This window comes from Oncorhynchus keta, chromosome 16 (genome assembly GCF_023373465.1).
Source record: "Oncorhynchus keta strain PuntledgeMale-10-30-2019 chromosome 16, Oket_V2, whole genome shotgun sequence".
NCBI lineage: Eukaryota > Metazoa > Chordata > Actinopteri > Salmoniformes > Salmonidae > Oncorhynchus > Oncorhynchus keta.
In genome coordinates this window covers 9,438,296-9,451,273 of record NC_068436.1, presented here as the reverse complement: position 1 = coordinate 9,451,273, position 12,978 = coordinate 9,438,296, and the positions used below count along the sequence as shown (strand labels likewise).

At 42.8% G+C, this 12,978-nt stretch overlaps 3 protein-coding genes across 7 annotated transcripts in view; 2 read left to right on the top strand and 1 right to left on the bottom strand.

Annotated features, from left to right (window-relative positions):
* Positions 1–12,228, top strand: part of LOC118395583 (zinc finger protein 23-like) — a 135,782-nt gene extending 123,554 nt beyond the window's left edge. Inside the window, exons 1-3 of one of the 2 annotated variants that reach the window (XM_035789429.2) lie at positions 5,134–5,279; positions 10,046–10,176; positions 10,384–12,228. In XM_035789429.2, coding sequence (XP_035645322.1) covers positions 5,261–5,279; positions 10,046–10,176; positions 10,384–11,673 — 1,440 coding nt within the window. In that variant the 5' untranslated portion in view covers positions 5,134–5,260 and the 3' untranslated portion in view covers positions 11,674–12,228. Of the gene's footprint in view, positions 1–5,133; positions 5,280–10,045; positions 10,177–10,383 lie in introns of those variants that run through there. The other variant, XM_052465163.1, reaches the window with a different exon arrangement.
* LOC118395568 (neurotrophin receptor-interacting factor homolog) overlaps positions 1–12,978 on the bottom strand; it is a 384,346-nt gene that overhangs the window by 171,450 nt on the left and 199,918 nt on the right. The gene's annotated exons all lie outside the window — the stretch shown is intronic.
* Positions 1–12,978, top strand: part of LOC118395579 (zinc finger protein with KRAB and SCAN domains 3-like) — a 128,283-nt gene that overhangs the window by 29,447 nt on the left and 85,858 nt on the right. The window contains exon 1 of one of the 3 annotated variants that reach the window (XM_052465131.1): positions 4,682–5,164. The exons of 1 other annotated variant lie outside the window; for it this stretch is intronic. In XM_052465131.1, coding sequence (XP_052321091.1) covers positions 4,900–5,164 — 265 coding nt within the window. In that variant the 5' untranslated portion in view covers positions 4,682–4,899. Of the gene's footprint in view, positions 1–4,681; positions 5,165–12,978 lie in introns of those variants that run through there. One more of the 3 variants, XM_052465130.1, reaches the window with a different exon arrangement.

Below are 12,978 nucleotides of genomic sequence, written 5' to 3'. Positions count from 1 at the left end.
ATAGAGCCATTATCGCATGGAACTCCCTTCCATCTCATTATGCTCAATTGAACAGAAAACCTGGTTTCAATAAATAGATAAAGCAACACCTTTCATCACAACACCTCACCCTATTTGACCTAGATAGTTTGTGTGTATGGGACGGCTTGGGCAAAGGCCGTCCCGGGGGCCGTATACGGCCGGCGACTTGATTTAATACGGCCCGCGGAATCATGCTCAGATTACATAAAGAATTTGCAATAGTAAAGTTTTGAAAAACATATTGTTATTCAAATTAAGAGCCCAATGAATACTCACCTTTGTGTAATGATTTAACATATATTTTGAAAGCACGTATGAATAACAACTTGCACGAGGACCGACAGTGACTGACAGGCTGACACACATGTCACAGTTACAAATAGTAGCAAGCTCGAAGTTGCGCAAAAATGCATCGAAAGAGTTGCTTTCTCAGTTGCAAAAGCAAGCAAGGACTTTCCGCAAAACGGCATTCAGAAAATGACGGAATTGTGAGAGCTAGCTATGTACTGTCCCACAAAATTGCAAAACAATTTTGAGGGTGAATTCCTTAAAGAATGTTTAATTGACTCTGCAGCAATACTTTTCCCCGACAAGAAAGAGCTGTTTGTGAATGTTGACCTGTTTAAAGGTCTTACTCACGTCGGCTGCGGAGAGCGTGATCACACAGTCTTCCGGAACAGTTGGTGCTCTCATGCATGTTTCAGTGTTATTTGCCTCGAAGGGAGCATAGAAGTAGTTTAGCTCGTCTGGTAAGCTTGTGTCACTGGGCAGCTCTCGGCTGTGCTTCCCTTTGTAGTCTGTAATGGTTTGCAAGCCCTAACACATCCGACGAGTGCCTGTAATCCATGGTTTCTGATTGGGGTATATACGTACGGTCACTGTGGGGACGACATCGTCAATGCACTTATTGATGAAGCCAGTGACTGATGTGGTGTACTCCTCAATGCCATCGGAGGAATCCCGGAACATATTCTGGTCTGTGCTAGCAAAAGAGTCCTGTAGCTTAGCATCTGCTTCATCTGGCCACTTTTTTATTGATCGAGTCACTGGTGCTTCCCGTTTTAATTTTTGCTTGTAAGCAGGAATCAGGAAGATAGAATTATGGTCAGATTTGCCAAATGGAGGGCGAAGGAGAGCTTTGTTTGCATCTCTGTGTGTGGAGTAAAGGTGGTCCAGAGTTTTTTTTCACTCTGGTTGAACATTTAACATGCTGATAGAAATTTGGTAAGATGGATTTAAGTTACCCTGCATTAAAGTCCCCGGCTAGTAAGAGTGCCGCCTCTGGGTGAGCGTTTTCCTGTTTGCTTATGGCGGAATACAGCTCATTCAGTGCAGTCTTAGTGCCAGCATCAGTCTACGGTGGTATGTAGAGAGCTACGAAAAATACAGATGAAAACTCTCTAGGTAGATAGTGTGGCCTACAGCTTATCATGAGATGATTTTGCTCGCCTGAGGTAGAGTAAAATCTTGAGCCTTGCAGTGATGCACGTGACACGGCGCAGCTGTTAATATTCTTGTGAGGCATAACCTCAGACTTTGAAATTACAGAGGAGCTTGCTTTAGTGCAGTCAATGAAGAGCACAACCACAGGGAAATATTTATTGTAGGAGGTTAATAAGTGTGTGGAGTTTTGAAAAGTTATCCAATGTGACCACTGATGGGTGCCCAAACTTGACAGGAAAAAATGTTGGCCTTTTGAAAAGGATACAAGATCAGGCAGCTGAGCTGAACCCAGATCAGAAAATGATTTTCCTGCATTGCATTATTCATCAGGAGGTGCTCTGTAAATGTGTTCTGAAAATGAGCCATGTTGAGAATACAGTCACTAAAGTGCTAAACTTCATAAGAGCAAAATCTTTCTTCAATTTTCACCTAAAATGACATACCCAAATCTAACTGCCTGTAGCTCAGGCCCTGAAGCAAGGATATGCATATTCTTGGTACCATTTGAAAGGAAACACTTTGAAGTTTGTGTAAATGTGAAAGGAATGTGGGAGAATATAACACATTAGATCTGGTAAAAGATAATAAAAAATAAAAAGTATTTTGTTTTTAAATATACCATCATCATCTAATGTATTGTCTCGTTGTTTGAAGAGACAGAGTTGGGTCATGTAGATCTCCCTTACCACACAAACGTGAGATGGCCGAGTTTGGGGAAGGTGCTTAAAAAATTTGCCAAATGGATGTTGGGGTGTTGGGGCCTGAATTAGGAGATTGCTGAGTTGTTGCAAATGAAAGGAAAATATGTGGATTTCACTCAACTGCAAGATAAAGAATAGTTGGCTGATTTTGCCTTCACCGTGGGCATCATGGACCTCATGAATTAACTGAATTCCAAACTTTTTGCACATCTGATGTACAGCCTTGTCAAAGCCTTTATGGGAAAATGACTCCTCCTGACCCAACAAGCAGAAGCCAACAATCTCACCCACCTTCCGACACTAATAGTCTGTTCCCTATCAGATGACCAGTGGGGGAAGTATACATCGCTACTGCGTCCTTTGAATGGTGAGTTTTCTTGTTGTTTGAGGATTTCAATGTGTTGGAAAATGACGTGTTGTTGGTTTCCTCTCTTTTCACCTTGAATGTGAATAACGCTCCCACTGACCTGCCACTTGAGCTTATCGATCATCAGTCTGATGCAGTGATTGGAGAACTATTCAAAACAATGTTACTGACGAGGTTCTCTGTATCTCTCGATGAACAAAACTTTCCAAAGATTGGGAGTCATGCTCAGAAGATGTTTGTACTGTTTGGGTCAACCTATGTATGTGAACAGACATTTTCAGTGATGAAATATAACAAGTCAAGGCACAGATAATCTCTTACTGACTCATTTCTCAGCAACCCTGCACATAGAGACGTCAGAAACTATACCTACCTTCACTGCTCTAGTCAATGCCCATCAAAGACTTCACTCTGATGGGTAGTTTAAATGTAATGTTGAGCTCTCTATCTTTTTTGTGTTTTGTGCATTCCCATTAACAAGAGTTCTGTCCATGGTGCTGAATGCACAGTGTACTTTTCCCTCTGTGTAGTTCATTCCATGCTTAATAATGAAAATACCTACCAAAAGGAGAACATGGATGTGGTTGATTTTTGTGCATGTTAAAAAAGTAAAATATGTAGCATATCTCGACGTGATTGACAGTAGCTATATCTGTCAACAGTCATACACATGTATAATCCTGTAATATGATTCTGGCCAGCGATGGCAAAAATATATATATTCTATCTAAGGTAGGTTTTCTGTGGGTCTCAGCTCATGTTGGGGTAGGGAGAAATGAGGCAGCGGATAAGATAGCTCTGAAGAGGGAGGAGGTGTGGTGGTCCCATTAGGGGGGATGGAATGTAGGAGCATCATAGCAGAGGGTTGGACCAAGGAGGAAGATCAGTAGGTATCTGGGGAGTGAAAGGAGGGATGTTAGTGGGGAAACACCCAGATGGGAAGTATGAGGAATGTGGGGAGGTAGAGACTGTAAAGCATGTCCTGTTATATTGCAAGAGGTATGTTGAGGGTAGCAGGATATTTTTCTGTGAGCTGGCCGAGTTGGGTGTAACCACATTTTCGCTTGTAACTACACTATATGACTAAAAGTATGTGGACACCTGCTCGTCGAACATCTGACTCCAAAATCATGGGCATAATATAGTTTTGGTCCCCCCATAACAGCCTCCTCTCTTCTGGGGAGACTTTCCACTAGTTGTTGGAACATTGTTGCGGGGACTTGCTTCCATTCAGCCACAAGAGCATTAGTCAGGTTGGGAACTGATGTTGGATTAGGCCTGGCTTGCAAGTCAGCGTTCCAATTCACCCCAAATGTGTTTGATGGGGTTGAGGTCCGGGCTAAGTGCAAGCCAGTCAAGTTATTCCACACCGATCTCGACAAACCGTTTCTGTATGGACCTCGCTTTATGCACGGGGGCATTGTCATGCTGAAACTGTTGCAACAAAGTTGGAAGCTCTGAACCGTCTAGAATGTCATTCTATGCTGTAGCGTTAAGATTTCCCTTCACCGGAACTAAGGGACCTCGCCTGAACAATGAAAAACAGCCCCAGATGATTATTCCTCTTCCACCAAACTTTACAGTTGGCACTACGCATTGGGGCAGGTAGAGTTCTCCTGGCATCCACCAAACCCATATTTGTACGTCAGACTGCAAGATGGTGAAGCGTGATTCATCACTCTCCAGCTAAGCGCTTCAGCACTTGGCGGTCCCATTCTTTGAGCTTGAGTGGTCTACCACTTCGCGGCTGACGCTCCTAGATGTTTCCACTTCACAATAAAAGCACTTACAGTTGACTTGGGCAGCTCTAGTAGGGCAGAAATTTGACGAACTGACTTGTTGGAAAGGTGGAATCCCAGGACGGTGCCACGTTGATAGTTACTGAGCTCTTTAGTAAGGGCATTCTACTGCCGATGTTTGTCTATGGAGATTGCATGGCAGTGTCCTCGATTGTATACACCTGTCAGCAATGGGTATGGCTGAAATAGCAGAATCCACTAATTTGAAGGGGTGTCCACATACTATTGTATATATAGTGTATATTGACTTATCTAGTCCACCGGGCCTGCACCAATGGGTGTGAGGCTATTAGACATTTAACTGTGTGTTTCACACTCCGGCCAGAGAATGGCAATAATACGCAATACAGCGTGTTGTCTGAAGGAAACGGACAAGTAAACGGAAGAGAAAAATAACTTCCACGTTAGCGAAGAACAACTTTCACGTTAGCGTTTTTATTTAGACGTTTTAACGTCCTGGAACTCAAAATATGATTAATTTAACTGCACATCCCATGTTGTGTTTAGTTCGAGTTGGAGACAGGATTTGTTTGATAGCTAACTAGCTAGCTGCTCAAGTTAGCCAACAATGGTGTTTCACACTCAAATAGCCTCCATCATGGAGGTTCTAGCGAATGCAGCCGTGGCAGAGATCTGTAAACTCGTAGATGACGACTATGCAGTGTTTCGTTTGGAAATAACTCAAAGCCAGACAGAAAACAGGACATTGCGGAGAAAACTGCTTGAATCGAAGGTGGCACGGGAGCGCGCAGAAAGGACAGCCCGAGAGCGCGTCCTCGCCAGTCGTCCCACTAGTGTCAAGATCCTCGACCGATACAGAGGAATGGCAAGAGGTACATTTAGAGGACGGTCGAGGATGCACGGCCTTAAGCCGTTCATAGCGTAACGTTAGTGCCTGTCAACCCGTTCACCACTGCACATATGTTCAGATGTGTTACCCAGAATTAGGTCTGTATATATCTGTATATAGCGCTTTTAATTACAAGTAGAATCGCACAGTCGCTTTAAAAACAAAAAACAATTGAACAAAACAAATGTAGGGATCTGGCAGTTCTTGGGCGATGGTTTTCCACAGCTTTGATTATAGGACAAAGTGAAAACAGGTTTTTCAGATTTTTTGCTAATGTGTAAAAATAAAAACAGATAACTTATTTACATAAGTATTCAGACCGTTTGCTATGAGACTCAACATTGAGCTCAGGTGTTTCCTGTTTCCAATGGTCATCCTTGAGATGTTTCTACAATTTGATTGGAGTCTACCTTTGGTAAATTCAATGGATTTGTAAAGGCACACACTTGTATATAAGGTACCACATTTGACAGTGCATGTCAGAGCAAAAACGAAGCCATGAGGTCGAAGGAATAGTCCGTAGAGTCCCAAGACAGGATTGTGTTGCGACACAGATCTGAGGAAGGGTGCCCAAAATAATTCTGCAGCGTTGAAGGTCCCAGGAACACAGTGGCCTCCATCATTCTTAAATGGAAGAAGTTTGGAACCACCAAGACTCTTCCTAGAGCTCATCAACCGGCCAAACTGAGCAATCGGGGGAGAAAGGCCTTGGTCAGGGAGGTTACCAAGAACCCAATAGTCACTCTGACAAAGCTCCAGAGTTCCAGAGTTCCTCTGTGGAGATGGGAGAACCTCCCTGAAGGACAACCATCTCTGCAGCACTCCACCAATCAGGCCTTTATGGTAGAGTGGCCAGACAGAAGCCACTCCTCAGTAACGGCACATGACAGCCTGCTTGGTGTTTTCCAAAAGGCACCTAAAGTCTCTCAGATCATGAGAAACAAGATTCTCTGGTCTGATGAAACCAAGATTGAACTCTTTGGCCTGAATGCGAAGCATCACTTCTGAAGGAAACCTGGCACCCTCCCTACGGTGAAGCATGGTGGTGGCAGCATCATGTAGTGGGGATGCTTTTCAGCGGCAGGGACTGGGAGACTCGTCAGGATCGAGGGAAAGATGAACAGAGTAAAGTACAGAGAGATCCTTGATGAAAACCTGCTACAGACCATGACCTCAGACTGGGGCGAAGGTTCACCTTCCAACAGGACGACCCTAAACACTCAAGACACTCACCCTAAACACGCCAAGACAACGCAGGAGTTGCTTTGGGACAAGTCTGAATGTCCTTGAGTGGCCCAGCCAGAGCCCGGATTTAAACCCGATCGAATAACTCTGGAGAGACCTGAAAATAGCTGTGCAGGGATGCTCCGCATCCAACCTGACAGATCTTGAGGATCTGCAGAGAAAAATGGGAGAAACTCCCCAAATACAGGTGTGCCAAGGTTGTAGCGTCATACCCAAGAAGACCCGAGGCTATAATCACTGCCAAAGGTGCTTCAAATTACTGAGTAAAGGGTCTGAATACTTATGTTGTAATATTTCAGTTATTTATTTTGAATATATTTGCTAAAATTTCCCTAAAACTATTTTTGCTTTGCCATTATGGGGTATTGTGTGTAGATTGATGTGGAAAAAAACAATTGAATCAATTTTAGAACGTCTGTAAAGTAACAGAATGTGGAAAAAGTCATGGGGTGTGAATACTTTCTGAATTTACTGTACTGTAGGTAGTATAGCCAGGCTGGGCAGCGAGGTAGAGACATTGACAGACAGGCCACGGAGCTCTTCATCTTGCACCTCGTCTTCAATTGTCATAGCTCCTCCTTAGTAGGTAGGCTGGATCATCCACCACTGAAATGTAGCACCCACCTGGGTGATGGTTCGGTGACTGTAAAAGCGAAAGTAAGACCACCACACCCACTACAAAAGGGAGCATCTGCATCCCCTCACACGGCTAGGAATTGGGGCAGGGGGGCAAAAAGCGATGCTGTTGATCTGGTGTTGCTGCATCATTGAAATCATATCGAGCTAGCTAGCCAAGTCAAATATAAACTGACTTGCCATAATCAGTTCTGCAATTCCGTGGGTTACCACCAGATATTTCAGTTCATTTATCAACACATTATCAAAACCAAAAGTTGATGAAAAAAATGCTATAAAAAAACACTTAAACAATACAATATTTACAGAGATCTCTGCCTAGGATGGTCTCAGTTGGAATGGTTACCTACAGTGCCTTCAAAAAGTATTCAAACCCTTTGACTTATTCCACAATTTGTTGTGTTACAGGTTGGATTCAAAATTTGTTTGAATTACACTCAACCATCTCCACACAATACCCAGTAATGATAAAGTGAAAACATGTTGTTTGAAATGTTTTGCTAATTTATTGGTAATGAAATAGACATTTCTAATTTACATAAGTATTCACACATACGAGTCACCTTTGGTCATGTTTACAGCTGTGGGTCTTTCTAGGTACACTACAGTTCAAATGTTTGGGGTCACTTAGAAATGTCCTTGTTTTTGAAAGAAAAGCACAATTTTTGTCCATTAAAATAACATCAAATTGATCAGAAATACAATGTAGACATTGTTAATGTTGTAAATGACTATTGTAGCTGGAAACGGCTGTTTTTAATGGAATATCTACATAGGTGTACAGAGGCCTATTATCAGCAACCATCACTCCTATTTTCCAATAGCACCTTGTGTTAGCTAATCCAAGTTGATAATTTAAAAAGGCTAATTGATCATTAGAAAACCCTTTAGCTATTATGTTAGCACAATGACAACTGTTGTTCTGATTAAAGAAGCAATAAAACTGGCCATCTTTAGACTAGTTGTGTATCTGGAGCATCAGCATGGGGGTTCGATTACAGGCTCAAAATGTCCAGAAACAAATCATTTAATTCTGAAACTCGTCAGTCTATTCTTGTTCTGAGAAATGAAGGCTATTCCATGCGATAAATTGCCAAGAAACTGAAGATCTTGTAAAACGCTGTGTACTACTCCCTTCACAGAATAGTGCAAACTGGCTCTAACCAGAATAGAAAGAGGAGTGGGAGGCCCTGGTGCACAACTGAGCAAGAGAGATATTCAATGTCTGCTTTCTAAATGTTTTACCTATCTGCCAATAGGTGCTCTTTGCGAGGCATTGGAAAACCTCCCTGGTCTTTGTGGTTGAATCTGTGTTTGAAATTCACTGCTCGGCCTTACAGATAATTTTATGGGTACAAAGATGAGGTAGTCATTCAAAAATCATGTTAAATACTATTATGGCACATAAAGTGAGTCCTTGCAACTCATTGTGACTTGTTAAGCAAATCTTTACTACTGAATTTATTTAGGCTTGCCATAAAAAGGGGTTGAATACATTGACTCAAGACATTTCAGCTTTTAATTTGAAGTATTATTATTTATTTTTTAATGACAAACATAAAACATTATGGGACACTGTGTGTAGGCCAGTGACCAAAAAAAACTAAATTTTATCCATTTTAAATACAGGCTGTAACACAATATGAAAAAAGGCAAGGGGTGTGAATTGTAGGTAACCCATTGACTCACAGCAAAAACCTGACCCTTTTTTTGACCCTTTTCTTGTCTGCTGCTTTAGTAAATTACAAAACTACATTAAAATTTTTGACATTGCCTGCTTCAGAGGGTTCTCACTAGTAATGTTGTAGGGCTTTCCTCATGACACTTTTCATGACGTCGCTTGCAGCCACGTGAGTGGAGTGAGTGCTAGCTAGTTACCGTCCGGAACATTAAGCTAGCCAAGATCAACAACACAAAAATGTATTATACAGCTACAAGTAGTGAGTGGAGTTACAAATGGACTATACTAAACAAGCTAAATGTCTTACATGTGATAATGTTTTCCACACACATAGCTCCTACGTGTAACCTACTTGAACACCGGGTCCCCACATTTCCCAAGCCGAATAGTCTGAAGCCACAGGGCTCTTTTCGCAGGCTCTTTTCCTAAGTGGCGATCCGATTTTTGACCTGTTTACATGTGCATTGAACAATACCGTAGCTTTTCGGCATGTTTTGTTATTTCTGTATACACAAAAATAGGCTACGAAGTTGTCTCTTTTACAGTAAAGGTAAATGGGAAATGTTTGTTTTCTCAAATTTGTGGGCGTGGTAAAGGGGAATTCCTTATTATGTGAATATTGACTTTGAGTACACCTCACAGCGCCATGGCAACCACGGAGCAGTGTGCATATGCTGTAACTTAACTGATTAGATTACTTACTTAGCTAGCTAGCTATCTTGTAGCCTGGTTGCTGTCTCTGTTAAGCTACTTAATTCCACTCCTTGTGCTCCATAGATGTGACAAGGAGTGTAATGTTAGCTAAAACAACTGGTACGAAGACTAACTCTCTTGCACAAAGAAACAATATATTCTAACCCGATTCTTGATTTACTGCATTTTCTGTTATTTACTAAATGAAAACAATGATACATGGAACATAGTATAGAAATCAATAAATAGTATATCAAGAAGTTATGAGAAGTGTTACCTTACATCCTTGCTAATTGTAGACAGTGTCAATAGTGTATAATATACTGTTGACAGTGCTTGACTTAAATAGGTACCTGTACTCATTTTGGGTGCAGGTACTGTTTATTATTATATATATATATATATTTGTATGTGTGTGTGTGTGTGTGTGTGTGTGTGTGTGTGTGTGCAGGATTTCCACAATACTTTTGAGCCAATATTCTATAAGAGGAGCAGGAGTTCAAGCAGTAGAAAATTTGATGTGCCGGTTCTCAGCTCTGGTCAACCACTGATGTTGAGCATTGACAGTAGCTAACCTAACCACTGCTTTTCCCCCAATCACTCTCTCAGGTGAAGGACATCTCACTGGAGGCTACAGGACCTTTATGAAGCCAGCGGGACACAATGAATGGAGAGATGACCAATCAATCACTGTTGATGAGGGGAGTGGAACCTCAACCCAACACGTTATTGTGATAGAAGTTAGTGGAATAGTGTTGCATAAAAAAATTAGGTACTTTGTCAATCAAATGTGTCCCATTTATTTCAGAACGCTCCCTTCAGCTATTCACTTGCTTACATGTACAGTATATCCTCATTTATCTGCCATAGGTGAGCTTTGTGAGACTTCACATTGTTATCCAATTCAACTACTGTACCGGTAATAACGTCCTCTCTTCTTGTGTCAGTCTGCAGAGGCTGAAGGTCCTGGTGTCAAGCTAGAGAGGTCTGAAGGAGAGGAGGACCCACGGCACAGCAGAGACATCCAGACTGGAACGGCTGACACGCCCTCTGTAGACAGAGAGGACCCCACCACCGCCCAAGCACAGCCAAGGACCCGTCGCAGCATCACGGAGGTCAGTGGAATGCCGAACACCGTCCTCAAGTCAGAGACAGACACCAAGACTTTAACTGTAACACACAGTCTCTTACAAACAGGATCTGATCACAGATCAGACCCAAAGAGACTGGGGCCGAGGAGACTGGGCTGTCTTCCTGCTCCCGGCTCAGAGTACTTACCAGTATTTCACCAGAGCCAGAGAACGTTTAATTCCTGTGGGGATGGTGATGGTAACGCTTTAGACACTGGCGGTGATGATTCATCTTGTTCTAACGCTGCAGAGATGGGCCCTGGCAACATATCCTTGGGTTTAGAGACACAAACGGATCTGTCTAGAGGGGACTGGAACCGGTACAGTAGTAGTGTATACTCTGAAGGGTGCCGAGATAAGAAAGGGGAGAGTCTGGTCGTAGATGAGGTGACTGTGAAAGTGGAGGATGACGTTCCTCCCACATGGAATGCAAATAGTCACCTAGGAGACGGAAACTCACAGGGCAGAGATGTCTTAGATTACAGGGAAAGCTTAGAGACAAATCTAAATGTCAAGACCCACTCCCCGTTACACACATTCAGGGATTGTGACCCAGTGTCCACATTGATGGGGCCTTCCGATTTACACAGCCATGTCCTTTTCGATCAGGTATTGAACTCAAACGACAGGGCTAGAGCCCAGACTCAGGGAGGGGGAGCCACATCAGGCAATGGTAAAGAGAAACGGTTCCTCTGCATGTTCTGTAACAAAGGCTTCAGCTGCCTCCAGAAGGTGGAGGTTCACCAGAGGATCCATACAGGGGTGAAACCCTTCAGCTGTACCCAGTGTCACATGCGCTTTGCCCAGGCTGGCACTCTGAAGAGGCACCAGAGGGTTCACACAGGGGTGAAACCCTTCAGCTGTACCCAGTGTCACATGCACTTCGCCCAAGCTGGTGACCTGAAGAGGCACCATAGGGTCCACACGGGTGAGAGACCCTACAGTTGCCCCCAGTGTGAGAAGAGATTCACCCGCCAGCATCAGCTAAAGATGCACATGAAGGTCCACACGGGAGAGAGGCCATTTGCCTGTACGCACTGCGGGAAGACATTCTCAGAGATGAGCTATCTCAGGATACACCAGCAGAAAAAACATTCCACTCAATAGCTTCAGATTTTTAGATGTATTAAATATAAAGATTCATTTTCATTCTTGTCAGCAGAAAAATACTCACAAATGCATTTGGAATAATGAGAGTAACATATTTCAGTGTTGAATATTTCTGCGTAGAATACTGCATCCAGACATGATTATATATATATATATGTTTGTATGTTTGTGCCTAAAAAGGTTATTACATATTGTGTTTGTACTGTGCAGGCCAGGGATGGGCATCTTTGATGGGGGCGGGGGCCACAAAATATCAGAACTCAGTCAGAGCTGGCTCTAGCCTTTTGGGGGCCCTAAGCTACATTTAGCAACTAAAGCATTTTAGCAGCCCCCTTCTTGGCAGCAAAGATAACATTATTTTAGTTTTAGAGTTAATTTCCTGCAGTTCTACACATTTTGCCATGGGTTAAAGAGACGGGGTTAATCCACAGACAAAAGGGGCGCTGTCAGTTGCCCATCCCTGGTGTAGGCTATATGTGGCGCGCTCTATCATAATCAGTCGGTAGTCGCAATGACTAATTTGCATATAAATTGTGTTTTTGTCAAAATGTACACTTTTTGCTATTTGGGGGTTTCATTTGGTTTTAACAAAACAATGTCTTTGCTTTCATTATCTGTATGTATTATTGCCAAATTCAGTATAAATATAGTTTTAGTCGTATAAATGTAGGATGAAACTTTCCCATCCGTTTGGTGGATGCTAGCTTGTAACACACCAGGCTTTCGCGGCACTAGTTTATCTGCACTATCAAAACCCTCCTCTATTCCGAAATCATGAATGAATTACAAAATAGTTAGCTCGCGATATATTTTGAATCAAGCTACAATAGGCTATTCAATCGAATGATTTTCCTGTTTTCCCAATCAAAACTACTGTATTGTATCATCGTCGGGAAAAGAAAGTGTACCTCAGGCTACACTCTCTTGCACTTCAAACCCCATCATACATAGTTACACTGTCACTACTGCCTACACCTTAGCTAGCTAGCTAGCGTAGCTTTCTACTGCGTTGATGGATTCCCGGGAGAGAGAAATCGCTTGATTAAAAAAAAGAAAGTAATGTGCTGGGGTCTGGTTCAGACGATCAGTGGCATCAACTTATTGCCGACTACTTTTTGACCCTGCGCCACAGAGCAACGTCATAAGCGACTCTGACAAGCTCACTGAAGTCGAGTCCGAGCACCTTGAGGAGGCAACCCATTAATGGTGGATCCGTCAATTAAGGTGCTTCAGTCGGTTGAGGGGAAATATGGTGCTGGGCAAGAAATTGAAAAGGCTTGCGAGTTCAATAAAGGGAAGCCG